This window comes from Erpetoichthys calabaricus, chromosome 3 (assembly GCF_900747795.2).
Source record: "Erpetoichthys calabaricus chromosome 3, fErpCal1.3, whole genome shotgun sequence".
Taxonomy (NCBI): domain Eukaryota; kingdom Metazoa; phylum Chordata; class Cladistia; order Polypteriformes; family Polypteridae; genus Erpetoichthys; species Erpetoichthys calabaricus.
Window position 1 is genome coordinate 16,784,270 of NC_041396.2, and position 15,067 is coordinate 16,799,336.

General features: G+C 42.2%; 1 protein-coding gene across 1 annotated transcript in view; it reads right to left on the reverse strand.

Annotated features, from left to right (window-relative positions):
- Positions 1-15,067, reverse strand: part of mmut (methylmalonyl CoA mutase) — a 124,466-nt gene that overhangs the window by 56,397 nt on the left and 53,002 nt on the right. The window contains exon 8 of the mRNA XM_028796405.2: positions 6,734-6,849. Within this exon, the coding sequence (XP_028652238.1) occupies positions 6,734-6,849 (116 nt within the window). The remainder of the gene's footprint in view (positions 1-6,733; positions 6,850-15,067) is intronic.

The following is a 15,067-nucleotide window of genomic DNA, read 5'->3' on the forward strand; positions in this document are numbered from 1 at the left end:
TGAACATTAACATCTTGGAAATTGGCAGAAATTCATGAATTTACACTAGTCTGACTTGCAAATCCTGTTGTAAACCTTTGTATTTACTGCTCAGCGCACTAATCAATTCTAACCATTGCCAATTTACTATCAATCCAGTCGTCCACCAATTACTTAAAAGATGGAACCAATGCAGGACACATTTCAATGGCTCTAATCTGTTAATGCTAAACAAGATAATCACCTTTCACCACCTTCTTAGACCTACTCAGTATTTAATCTATGGAAAATGCTAACCATTAAGATGCTTAGAGATCTTTACATAGACGCTTGAATCTTACGAACAACTGTGCTTCAAATGCGACTTTCCAGATGCACATCTTTTACCTATAGACAAACCTTTGGGCAGATCTGACCGTTGGTCCTTTAGATATTGGGAGCGCCACACACCCCTTTTCCAGTGATGACTCTCCCACATGCACTTCCAATCCATCTACTGACTGATTCATCTTATTCCTAGATACAAGTCTGTTATAAGGCAGCAACCCACTATCAACAGAATAGTAAGAAAGTGAAGGTTGAAATGGATCTGAATGAGTGCCTCCAAATGACAGACTGGGAAATGATGTGCAAGTCAAATGGGAACAATGTTGAGGGACTCTGTTAATTGATCACAAACTATATTAAATTCTGTGTCGACACAGAGGTATCCACAAAGACAGTGTGTTGCTTTCCAAACAACAAGCCCTGGATTACTAAAGAGTTAAAAGGTCTCCTGAATGAGAAAAATAGATCATTCAAATCCAGTGACAAAGAGCCTTTGAATGTGGGACAGCGTGTAAGAAAGAAAAGCTGAGTGAAGGAAAGGAAGCTTACAAGGGTGAAATAGAAAACAAACTCATGCAGAATAACATGAAAGGTGTACGGAAAGGACTTAGCATCATTACTGGACTCAAGCACTATAAGGAGTTGTAGACAAAGCTAACAGTTTTTTTAATAGATGTAACTTCTCATTGCCACCTTGTTCTAATGACCAGTCTCCCCACACAATCTCTACTACATCAACAACTCCCTCCGCGTCAACTGGAATGGCCAGCAACCAGTCCACATCTGACCATAAGCATGGGCTGCTCATAACTAAAGACCAAGGAAGGAGAAAACTAAGAGAGCTAAACACAGGAAAAGCTGCGGGACCATATGGAGTTAGTCCTCGAGTTCTAAAGGCCTGTGTTGATCCAATTTTGTGGTGTTCTCTGTCATCTGTTCAGTCTGTCCCTAAGGATCCATAAAATGCTGCTGCTATTGAAAACAAACAGCATTGTTCCTGTTCCAAAGAAGGCAGGCACCTCTTCACCCACTAAATACAGGCCAGTAGCACTTACATCTCCCATCATGAAGACCTTTGACAGGCTAGTCCTGGACTATAGGTGTCCTCTTGTAGTTGACCACCTAAACCCACTGCAATTTGCCTATTGAACAAAGACTGGAGTGGACGATGCAATTATCCATATGCTCCATCTGCTCCACAAGGCTTATTCTCAGCTGGACAAAGCTGGCAGCACTGTGAGGAAGATGTTTGTTGATTTCTCCAGTGCTTTTAATACCATCCAGCCATCCCTGTTAAGGGGTAAACAGAGAGATATGCAGGTTGATAAGACTGTGATGTCCTGAATAATGGACTATCTGTTGTGCAGACCACAGTTTGTGAGACTTAAGGACTGTGTGACGAACACTGGAGCATCACAAGGAACAGTCAGGTCACCTTCTCTGCTCACCTTGTACACCTGTAACTACAGGTTAAGTCACTTGTAGAAATTCTGTTGATTTTGTACTATCAGGGTTATTTACAAGACGGAGGAGACAGAGGATTTGTTTATTGGGGCAAAATTAATTGTCTACAACTCAGCATCAGCAAAACCAGGCAACTGCTTATGAACTTTCTCCACATCAAACAGCTTCTAACATCAGTCACTAATTAGGGAATAAGATGGTACACTGCTACAGATATTCAAGGGTCCACATCAATGACAGGCTGGACTGGTCTCGTAACAGACAGAGACTTTATAAGAAAGGGTAGAGAGGATTCCTTTGCCTTAACAGACTGCATTCCTTTAACCGACCTTGATGTTAGCCTTGAGCATGACTCAGGCTCAAAATTCTATGCAATTACGGTTAACCCCGGGTCACTCTTGGGACAGTATTATGCTGGTGGACGAAATAACATCATGCTTCAGAAAAAAAAGAATTTTTCTATACTTTCTGCCACTTTATAGTAACTCCTAATTAACTAATCAATATTCATAAGAGGGGCAGAGCCTTTAACGTAAAACACAATGGTGAACGAAAAGCCATAAAGGCAGTTTTACAATTAACTGAAACGGAATCATTGCTTAGATCAAGTGATAGGGATGATGATTTGAATTGGACATCAGACTTTGACATGGAAAGTAAACTAATGGGTGATGCAATAAACATATGACCAAACCTTTGTGATACGCCCGGTGAATTCAGTCGGGCTACATAACTGCGATCAAATGGAAGGACAAGCAAGATGTTAGCCCCCTAAGCACAATTCACAATGCGGCAACTGTCAATGTCCATGTCAGGGGAAATGTGGGAGTCACAAAGCCTTGTGTTGTCGTAGCCTGCAATAACACAAGGTGTGCATCAATCGTGAAGGTCAGGCACTGACATTGTACCCTGTCATGTACAAGCAACAGAAACAATATAAGAAAACTGCACAAAGAAACATGCCTGTACTGTCCGGATTGTGACTTTGGGCTGTATGCTGGTGACTGTCTCAAAACATGTCATACTAAGGATATGTAATAAATCTGCATCAGTACAACAGTGAACAACAGACAGACCTTTTCTACTGTAATTATGTTGACATTTTGGTATTTATATGTTTGGGTTACACATTACATTTTTTCTTGTGGAAAGAATATTCAATGCTTTTTGGTTCATCTTTCCTGGGGTAAATGTAATGTTAAGGAGCTTAATGTGGGGATATCCACTTCATGTTCTACAGCTCTATGATAGCTAGTGTGTTGTGCTGGGCTGGTAACATTACAAAAGAGAGCCAACTAAATCAACAAACTGATTAATAAGGCAAGTTCAGTTTTAGGATGACCTCCTGATTCGCTGGAGGGAGCAGTGCTAGACAGAATGGAAGACACAATTGGCTGATTTGGCCATTTGCTTGACATGTATTAGCACTTTCAGCCAGACAGTGCAGGTGAACATGTGCTCCATCCATTGTAAAGAATTGTGGAGAAAGTATGTCCAGCACTAGATTAGCTTTTTTCCCCACTATTGTGATGTTGTTGCTAAAAGAACAAATAATGTAGAACGTTAGGCAGTTCATCAATTATTTCGACTGGAAAAAAAAAAGTTGCCATTTTCTGTGTTTCGAAGAATAAGGTGAATGAAAATACAAAATTTGGGATTTTGTCATGGATGGAAGCTGCAGCACCTGTTGTAATGACTGAATGAGAAACTGGATTCTTTTCATCATGAGCAGGTTGAAATCTAAGTAATCAATGTAGGCCTTAGCTTTAATGTTTGCATTATACCATGCAATGCTTGTGTCTCTGTTATTTGCCATTTGGTATGGGATACATAAAAGCAGTGTTAATGTTTGTGATGCACCATCTGTTAGAATGACAATGCAGATGAATGCAGACGAATGCAATGCATACGTCTTTGTTACATGCTGTTTGGCATGGGATTTGTAAAGGCAGTGTTAATGTTTGTGATGCACCATTTTTTGGAAAGACAAATGAAATGCACGTCTCTGTTATATGCCATTTAGTATGGGATGCATAAAAGCAGCGTTAACATTGCGATACACCATCTGTTGGAATGACAAATGCAATGCAAAGTTTTCTATTATATGACATTTAGTATGGGATTTGTAAAAGCAGTAATGTTTGTGATGTGTCATCTGTTATAATGAAAAATGCAATGCATACGTCTTTGTTACATGCTATTTGGCGTAGGATTTGTAAAGGCAGTGTTAATGTTTGTGATGAACCTTTTTTTTGGAATGACAAATGAAATGCACGTCTCTGTTATATGCCATTTAGTATGGAATGCATAAAAGCAGTGTTAACATTGCGATACACCATCTGTTGGAATGACAAATGCAATGCAAAGTTTTCTATTATATGACATTTGGTATGGGATTTGTAAAAGCAGTAATGTTTGTGATATGTCATCTGTTATAATGACAAAAGCAATGCATTTCATTACAGACAATGTTTGTGACGTGCCATCTTTCAGAATGATGGAGACATAGCAACTGTGCGGACGGACGTACAGACAGACACACAGACACTTATCCATTAATTAAGGTGGATAACAGATGCAAATTAATCTTACGAGTAAACCCACACCAACTGTGCACAGGTCTGCAACAAGAGAGTCTGAATGAAGCTATTGTATAAAAGCTGTGACTGCGGCTGACTACAAACAGTCAGAAATGTCTAATGAGGCCTTCATAATCTAGTTGCCATACTTTTTTAAACAAATAATCAAAGAAAAGTATCCTGTAAAAACTGTTTATATTCATATGAATCTTCTGCCATTTGAATTTAGTCTGGCAGAATGTGTTATGAAACTTATATGACATTTTATATCTGGACCAAAAAAAGAAGGCTGCTATGTGTCGTTGCCACCAGCAGCTTAATGTGTCTGTTGGAATTTTCTGGAATAGTCCAAAAAACCACTATTGACAGGCAGCACTGAATAAGCCTGTTGGTAAAATGAACAATTTTACTTTGCAATTTCTTATATGGAAAAAAATACATGACTCTCTATCCCCCTCGCTGTAACCTTAAGTAGCCTAACAGAAATGAAAACAAAACTAAAAGACATTATAAAGAATAACATTCTGAACAGGGCACTTTTTAAAGATAAAACAATGATAAAATGATTGAGTTAGTGCTATAGTAAAAATCTGCAAAAATCCCCTTTCTCAGGCAAGATGTAATGACACGTCTTTGCTCTTGCCATCACTCTGATGCAGGTTACATCCTACCTGAAGAAAGGGCCTGAGTTACCTCGAACTATATCCATAATGGCTAAAAAGGTACAACACCCTAGTACTATTTTGCAGCAATTAAATAAGGTTGCCAGGTTGGTACCCCAACATTTCATCCTGCTCCAAAATCCTTCCCTGCCACAGAAAACAGTTCATCCCATAAGTTTTCACCCCATTACAAGAATATTTAGTATATGGCAGCCATGACAGCCTTGAGTCTCTGTGCAAAGGTCTCCCTATTTATTTTATTAGCTTTGCACATCTGGACTCTGCCATTTTATCCCCTTCCTCTTTATCAAGAATTTATCAAGTCCAGACACAAATTCTCACTTAAATTGAGATCTGGTATCTGACTCTGCCATTCATGACATTAACATTGTTGTTTTGAAGCCATTACTGGGGAGCTTTTGCTTTTTTTTTTTGTTCTTTATTTCGCCTTTTTTTTGCAATTTCTTGTATTAGGAATTTGTTAGTTTTTGCATACCCCTTGGGGTCAGAGCGCATTGTCAGCCATTATACAGCGCCCCTAGAGCAATTTCAGGTTAAGAGTCTTGCTCAAGGACCCAGCAGAATAGGATCTCTTTTGGCAGTGACGGGGATTCGAACCGGCAACCTTCTGGATACCAGCACAGATCCTTAGCCTCAGAGCCACCACTCGCCCCAAGGTGGAGGTTTCTCACAGACAGCATCGGGTTTTCTTCCAGGATTTCTCCGTATTTTGCTGCATTCATTCACAGCCTCAGAAGCCATCCAAGGCCTGCTTTGCACAGCCTGATGCTGTCACCACCATGTTTCACAGTGAGAATGGTGTAGAAGACCACAGAACTTAGACCATAGAACCTTCACCCAGGTGCCTTCTACTGAGATGTCATATGCATTTTCTAACAGTGGATTTGTCTTTGCCACTCTACCATAAAGTTATGCCTGGTGTTGTCTGCACCTTCTCTCTTATCTTATTCAGTGTGGCTTGTATCTCCTTCAGAGTTTTTAAGAGGGCTTTTGCTGGCGTCCTTTACTAGTCTTCCTCTTCTGTGACCAATCTGTTGTTGTGGATTGTCTTCTCTAGGGAGATTTTTTATTTGTGCCATGAACTTTTAATTTATTTAATGACTTTATATAGCTAGATTCCAAGGAATATTCAGTGACTTGGTAATTGAAAAGCACAAGTCAGGAAATGGGGACAAGAGACTATCCTTTTCACCAAATTGCTTGGAGTGTTATTTTGTCTTCACTGTGTACGTTAGATCATTGTGCCGACTCATCAGAAGTTGGCTCTTCCAAGTACCTTCAGGTTCAATTAATTTAAATTCCAGACAGGTGATCTCCATTGAACTGTTTCTGTGACATCTAATATTAACTGGCGGCACCAGATAAGTCATATTAAAGTGGCTGAATACTTATGTCATGCACTATTTTGTGTTTTATATTTGTAATTTATTTACACCACTTTGCAGAGATCTATCTTCAGTTTGACATTAGAGTATTATTATGTTGATCTATGCCAAAAAAGACAAATTAAATTTTCTGTGATTCAATGCTGTATAACAATAAAATAAGAAAATGTCCAAAGACTGTGATTATTCATTTTGACCAATGAATAGCCTGCATTAGAAAAGAGCACATTATGCAAAGTGTCAAACTGATGAAAGATACTGTAGTTTATGGATGGATGGATACTCTTAAAGAATGCTCCATGATATAACACTTTACCTTCTTGAGTTTCTCAATCTGCTTCTTGCGCACTGCTGTGTTGTCAATAGAGAGCACCTCCACCCTTTCTTCTCTTTCCAGACGGTACTTGTTGACACCTACTATGACTTCAGCTCCTGAAATCAAAGACGGCCATAACATAAGATCATATTCTCCAAAATCTTGCATATAAATGTAAAAACATCTCTTAAATATCTTTAAAACTAAAAAAACTAACACTGGGAGGATTTAATCGGTAGATGCTAACGTGCGTTTTTAAAACAGGGAAATAAAAGTCTGAGGGTTGTAGAACTGGAGGGCATTGGAAATGTTCAGCATATTTAATCATTTAAATAAAGGAATTTTACCATTCCATGGAAATGTCATCAAATCAAAAGGAAAACATTTTCCTGTATTCTGAAGTCATGCAAGGTCAAAATTTTATACTAGGAAAAAACAAAAAAAGTTACGCCAAAAATGAGAAGTGAGTAGCATTCAATCTGGGTCTCTTGTTCAGTTCACAATCTCTCCAATTGTTGAATATCTGATTCAGCCACTTCTTAAAAGTCAGTTGAGGTATGCGGATTTAACACATGAGTAATTCCATGTCAAATCATCACACTTTCTGGACCTCATCGCCAAAAATTTTAACAAAACTTGGCATGCCAATCTGGTCATATGTGTAACCCATGGAACTGAAATTGCACATGTCATGGATTAATATTATGGGAGACATTGTAGCAAGGATACATAACGAACAGTTGGGTTAGCCTTCTGGATAGTCCGTCACTTTATAATGTTGGCTGGGAGGGTGTTTTAAATAGCCCTTCAGGCACCTTTGGTGACGTCCCAGTCTGGAAGGATCCCGCCCAAGTAAATTTTCCAGCTGCCTGTCGCTGGCGTGAGGTTTCCATGACAACCGAGGGGGCAAGGATTTTCGGCGGGAAACTTTTTCTTTTTAAGGGGAATGGCGGATCAAGGAGGGGAGAGAAAAAAGGAAGGATAAGGCTGAAGGCAACGAAGCGACTATCCACGCTCAAAGAACTATTCAGGATCTTACTTCACCCAGGGACGTCTGCTATTCATGGGTGGCCACCCCAATGAAATAATCAAATGACGAATCCCCGAGAAGAGGCCAGGTACTGGTGTTCTCCGGGTGCTCCCATCTGGTGAGTCGGATACCTGAATTTCATTCTTCATGATAGTCCAGGAGAAACCGTTTCGCCAAAGGACGGTTGTGTTTCCTCCTGCCATACAGGAAGAACTGAACTGCAGGGTTTCTTGTTTTCTTATATTTTGGACTAAGTGAATCTTTCTTTTGCGTGCTCAAAGAACAGTTTTTTTATTGTCTGTGTCAAACCGGGGGTTAGGATTTGGGCGCTAGGGAGGGCGTCTGGGGAAGGGGTTCACTAATGAGCACTCAGGCACCGGACAAGTAAATGTAAATAGTAAATGTTAATATATTTATCAGTCCCTCTTCCAGTTGCATTTTATTTTTTGCCAATTATTTAAGGGGGCATAGGGGCAAGAGGGGACTAGGACCGGATATGGTAATGCTATTATAACCTTCAAACATCGTCCACTCCCCTGACGGGTTGTGAAGTGTAGGAATCACGTTCCCATATTTTGCGGTTGCTACAACTTAAGCTAATAAAGTTTGAACTTATTTTGTGGGGGTGGTGGTGGTTATGACTTTGACTGGCCATATCTTCCTAAATATAAGAAATGGTTCCCATATTGTTTAAAAGCTTTTTTCTAACTCTATATTTCGCAGAAATACTATGCTATACCCAAAATGAAAAATTATCTTGTTAAGAGTGATTATCTCTCTATTATAAAAACAAATCTTGCGACAAGACAAGACTTTTTCCTGCGACGAGATGTGATCTTTAGAAGAGACAGAGAGAAACTTTTACATCCCACGAGACAGTCAAGTCACGTCATACTTAAAACCTTTGGAAGCAAGTCCCGTGATACACATGCAGAGAAGGTTAGAGATGATGGAAGTAGGAAAATTCAAAAGTCTCAAAAAAAAATGAGATTAAAGATGGAATTAGTGCAAACAAACAGAAAATAGTACTCGGTGAAATAACGGAACAGCGAAAAGAGATCTAGTAGTGTTTGAGCATGTCTGGGGGAGAAGAGACACAAGGCAGTGAGACAAAAAGACAGCTGCTGTACAGGCTTTTAAACGTTCAAAGCGCCGCACAAATTGCAGATCACGCGGCATGGCAGCAGCTGTTTCCCAATGTATCACCATTTAAGAGGGGTTTTGGAGGAGCGACCGTGTCTCATTGGGGTGCATTGAGCCCCCCTCTTTACAATGGCACATAGCGCAGGCGGGGGGCCCCCTAGTAATATTATAAAATGAATAGCGAAAAAAACCTTGATTTTAAAATTGGTCAATTTTTCATTAAAGTCAGCTTATAATGTCGTGAACATCTCCAGAAAATTTGGTCTTTGGTTTTTGAGTCGTTGCTGAATTATCGTTACTCATTTGAAGTGTGTATCAAAACCACAATTCCTTGGTCAAAAAACTCCTTGGTGGCAGGGCCCCGGGGGTGGATGAGATACGCCCGGAGTTCCTCAAGGCTCTGGATGTTGTAGGACTGTCTTGGCTGACACGCCTCTGCAACATCGCATGGACATCAGGGACAGTGCCTCTGGATTGGCAGACCGGGGTGGTGGTCCCCCTCTTTAAGAAGGGGGATCGGAGGGTGTGTTCCAACTACAGAGGGATCACACTCCTCAGCCTCCCTGGAAAAGTCTATTCAGGGGTCCTGGAGAGGAGGGTCCGTCGGATAGTCGAGCCTCGGATTCAGGAGGAACAGTGTGGTTTTCGTCCTGGTCGCGGAACAGTGGACCAGCTCTATACCCTTAGCAGGGTCCTGGAGGGTGCATGGGAGTTTGTCCAACCAGTCTACAAGTGTTTTGTGGACTTAGAAAAGGCATTCGACCGTGTCCCTCGGGGAATCCTGTGGGGGGTACTCCGAGAGTATGGGGTACCGGCCCCCCTGATAAGGGCTGTTCAGTACCTGTACGATCGGTGCCAGAGCTTGGTCCGCATTGCCGGCAGTAAGTCGAACCCGTTTCCAGTGAGAGTTGGACTCCGCCAGGGCTGCCCTTTGTCACTGATTCTGTTCATAACTTTTATGGACAGAATTTCTAGGCGCAGCCAGGGTGTTGAGGGGGTCCGGTTTGGTGGGCTCAGGATTGGGTCACTGCTTTTTGCAGATGATGTTGTCCTGTTTGCTTCATCAGGCCGTGATCTTCAGCTCTCTCTGGATCGGTTCGCAGCCGAGTGTGAAGCGGCTGGGATGAGAATCAGCACCTCCAAATCCGAGACCATGGTCCTCAGCCGGAAAAGGGTGGAGTGCCCTCTCAGGGTTGGTAGCGAGATCCTGCCCCAAGTGGAGGAGTTCAAGTATCTCGGGGTCTTGTTCACGAGTGAGGGAAGAATGGAGCGTGAGATCGACAGGCGGATCGGTGCGGCATCCGCAGTAATGCGGGCATTGCATCGGTCTGTCGTGGTGAAAAAGGAGCTGAGCCGCAAGGCGAAGCTCTCAATTTACCAGTCGATCTATGTTCCTACCCTCACCTATGGTCATGAGCTATGGGTAGTGACCGAAAGAACGAGATCGCGAATACAAGCGGCTGAAATGAGTTTCCTCCGCAGGGTGTCTGGGCTTTCCCTTAAAGATAGGGTGAGAAGCTCAGTCATCCGGGAGGGGCTCAGAGTAGAGCCGCTGCTCCTCCGCATCGAGAGGAGTCAGATGAGGTGGCTCGGGCATCTGATCAGGATGCCTCCTGGACGCCTCCCTGGTGAGGTGTTCCAGGCACGTCCAACCGGGAGGAGGCCCCGGGGAAGACCCAGGACACGCTGGAGGGACTATGTCTCTCGACTGGCCTGGGAACGCCTTGGGATTCTCCCGGAAGAGCTAGAAGAAGTGGCCGGGGAGAGGGAAGTCTGGGCATCTCTGCTCAAGCTGCTGCCCCCGCGACCCGACCTCGGATAAGCGGGAGACAATGGATGGATGGATGGATTGAAATAAAAATAAAAATTACTGTTAAAAATGAATAAAAAAAGACAATAATGCCCATGTAACTAAAACAAAATAGAATGGTAAAATCAGAATAGTTTTAGCTTTTTTTCTTCAATTCACAGTTTAGAGACACTAGCATACTAAAAAGGGCCTTGGATTAAGTATTCATAATTGAGATAATTTTTTGTATGTTTACAGAAAATATAGATGAAGCCTTTCCCCATTAACTTGAAAAACTAACACAAAAACTAAACAAACTAGATGGGCTCTTAGAGCACTAGAGGGAAGAAAGTAATTCAACTTTGGCGGAATCAGTAATAAGTTACTGTGATATATGGCCTGCAGTTTATCCTGGCCAATACCCCCAAGCCGCTAGATGGGAGTCCTCCCTGCAACATGGAGGTGCCCGAATTCCAGCAGGGCATCATGGACAATGGAGTTTTACTGCACAGCCCTGCTGGATACCATGGGGGCCGCCAGGGGACGATGCAGTAGTGGCACAATGGTTTTTATTATAGCCCGGAAGTACTCCCTAATCACGGAGACGGAAGGAATGAAGTACTTCCGGGCTGAAGAAAAGAAGAAGTTTTCATCTGACCCGGAAGTGCTATGAAATCACATGGACTGAGGGACAGAAGCACTTCCGGGTCAAGGAATATAAAAGGACTATGGGAAACCCCAGCAGAGAGACCCGGAGTTGGGAGGGAGTGCGACAGAGCTGCTGGGAGTGGAGGATTGTGTTTATTATAATTGATTGTATTGATTTATTATTGCGTATTGCGGGAGTGGAGGTGCTTTGTGCACATTATTATTATAATAAATTTAATATTGGGACTTTTACCTGGTGTTTGGGCGTGTGGTCTGTGGGTTCAGGGGTCGACAGGGACTCATATTCCCACAGTTACATACAAGCTGTACTGTTTGAATGGTAAGGTGGGAATGTAAGAAAAAACAATGGCTACACTCTCAATTAATACTCTGTCAGAGCTTTTGATGCAGCAACTGTGTCTTTGCTTGAAATTGTGTATGTCAGTCCTGTTGCCGTCACAGGTTCACCTACTAAAAGCACATGCTGATGATCCATGACAAGTGTATCAGGACAGGGTGCTGTAAAGTATATAAACTTAATACTCATATAAACAATATAGTTAACAGTAAATAAAGCATAGGTGAGCCAAAATAATGAACGCAGGAATTTCCATGACAATACATTCAAGGCATAATGATATGAGCAGCTGGTGTGGGTGATTGCCACATTTCCAAAAGAGTTAACAGCTAAGGGAGGGGAAGGTTCTCTCACATGAAGAGCAGAGTGATGTTGCTTAACCATTTGGTCTGCTTGTGCTGAGCAAGCTAGTAAGTTTCTTTGCCTGAGGTAGCCGTCCATGTGCAGGTAAGGCTGAACACGTGGGGCGCTATTAAATATATATACCTAATGCTCAAATAAACAATACAGTTAACACTTACTATAGCGTAGGTGAACCAAAATAATGAAAATGGAAATCTCAATGGTAAAATATTCAAGGTATACTGATAAGTGAACACGATGTGGGTGACTGCCTTACTCCTACAAAGGTTAGCAGCTGAGGAGGGATGCATCCAATAAAAACTAGTGTGATGAGCGGGCACCTGCTTTGGTGATTGGTACAGATGTAGCTTAACCATTTGGTCTGCTTGTCCTGAGCTAGCTAGTAAGTTTCTTTGCCTGAGGTTGCCATCCATGTGCAGGTATGGCTGAACATGTGGTGCGCTATAAAGTATAAAATACCCAATGCTCAAATAACCCATCCATCCATCCATTTTCCAACCCGCTGAATCCAAACACAGGGTCACGGGGGTCTGCTGGAGCCAATCCCAGCCAACACAGGGCACAAGGCAGGAACCAATCCTGGGCAGGGTACCAACCCACCGCAGGACACACACAAACACACCAAGCACACACTAGGGCCAATTTAGAATCGCCAATCCACCTAACCTGCATGTCTTTGGACTGTGGGAGGAAACTGGAGCACCTGCAGGAAACCCACGCAGACATGGGGAGAACATGCAAACTCCACGCACGGAGGACCCGGGAAGCGAACCAGGGTCTCCTAACTGCAAGGCAGCAGCGCTACCACTGCGCCACCGTGCCGCCCGCTCAAATAACCAATACAGTTAATTTTTATTACAGCTTGGTGAACCAAAATAATGAACATCGAAATCTCAGTGGTAAAATATTCAAGGTATACTGATAAGCAAACAAGATGTGGGTGACTGCCTTACTCCCACAGGGCAGCTGAGGGAGGACACATCCAATAAAAAGCAGTGTGAAGAGTCGGGATCTGCTTTGGAGATTTACACAGATGTAGCTTAACCACTTTGTCCGTGTAGCCAAGCTAGTAAGTCTTTTTGCTTAAAGCAGCTGTCCATGTGCAGATAAGGCCCTATACTGTATATGGGGTGCTATAAAGCACGTACAGTGGGAATAGAAAAGAATCCCCCCCTCAAAATATTCCCTTTTTTTTGCTTTACAGCCTTAAATGAAAACACACGCAAAAATATTTCTTACAAGCTTTACTTACTCAATGCAACCTATAACATACAAGTAAAAGATATCACAACTACAGTTAAGAAAAATTATACAAAATCAAAAGCAAAACCTACTGATATTAATAAAGGATCACCCCCCCCCCCCCCTCCAATGTCAATGATATTTTGTTGACCTCCCTTTTGCTTTAATGACAGCCTTGAGTCTGTTGGGATACTTCTCTATCAGCTTTGCACACCTAGATTAGTAATATTTGCCCCCCTCTCTTCTTTACAGAACTGTTCAAGTTCGGTCAAATTGGATGGTGAGCATTGGTGGACTGCTATCTTCAGATCTTTCCACAGATTTTCAATGGGATTTAGGTCTGGGCTCTGACTGGCCACACCAGGACATTCACTTTTTTCTCCTTCAGCCAATGTGAGGTCAATTTTGCTGTGCGCTTCGGGTCGTTGTCGTGTTGAAAGGTGAACATTCTGCCCATCTTCAACTTTCTGGCAGAGGGTAGCAAGTTTTCTTCAAGAATTTGACGGTACTTTACCCCATCTATTTCTTCTTCTACCCTAACGAGAGCCCCAGGTGCCCTGCGGCATAGAAACACCCCCACAACAAGATGCTACCACCTCCATGCTTTACTGTAGGTATGGTGTGTTGTGGGTGGTGAGCTGCATTAGTGTACGTTTGGTATTGAGGCCAAATAGTTTGATTTTGGTCTCATCTGACCAGAAGATCTTTTTCCACTTGGCATCAGAATCTTCAAGGTGCATTCTGGCAAAGCTCAAACAAGCCTTAATGTGGCCTTTCTTGAGAAGTGGCTTTTTCCTTGAGACCCTCCTGAACAAGCCACAATTGTGAAGCGCTTGTGAAATTGTTGTCACCTGCACACAATGACCACTCTGTGCCATCAAATCCTGTAACTCCTTCAAAGTGGCCAATGGCCTGTTGGTAACCTCTCTCACCAGTTTCCTCCTTGCTCTTCCATCCAGTTTGGAAGGACCTCCGGATCAAGGGAGGGTCCTAGTAGTACCAAACACTTGTCATTTCATTATTATGGACTTTACTGTGCTCCTTGGGATTGATAAAGCCTTTGAGATGTTTTTGTCTCCATCTCCTGCCTTATGTCTGTCCACAACTCTATCCCGGAGATCTTTTGAAAGTGACTTGCCACCCATAGTCAGTTGTTTACTGTCAGTTGCACTACCAAGCAAGGGAATGAATGCTCCAGGAACAGCTTCACTAATCACACTGATTACAACTGATCACAGGTGGAAGGAAGCCAGTAACCGCAATGGAAATGGTGGGTACTTACACCTGATTGAGTTTAGGAGGGGGTGATCCTTTATTAATCTCAAGATTTCTTGTTTTTTATTTTTTTTTAATTCTTCTGAACTGTAGCTGTAATCTTTCACTTGGATGTTATAGATTGCATTGAGCAAGTAAAGCTGGGAAAAATATTGGTTTGTGTGTTTACATTTAAGGCTGTAAAGCAAAAAAATGGGAATATATTGAAGGGGGGGACTCTTTTCTATACCCACTGTATATTAAGGCAAATTTCCACAACAATAAAGTAGTCCAACTATTATGGCCTTCCAGCTGGGTAAGGCATCACTGTCCCATTTGGGATGCCAGTCCATCCGTTCCAACTGAAATGGTACCCAAACCTCAGCAAATGCCACATTTAATCTTTTACAGTATGTTTTTACATTTGTTTAGTTCATCAAATAAATTCTAACTATAAATTATCTTTAAATTTGTTTACTGTCAAGGTTGTATTTCTTATTTTTTCAC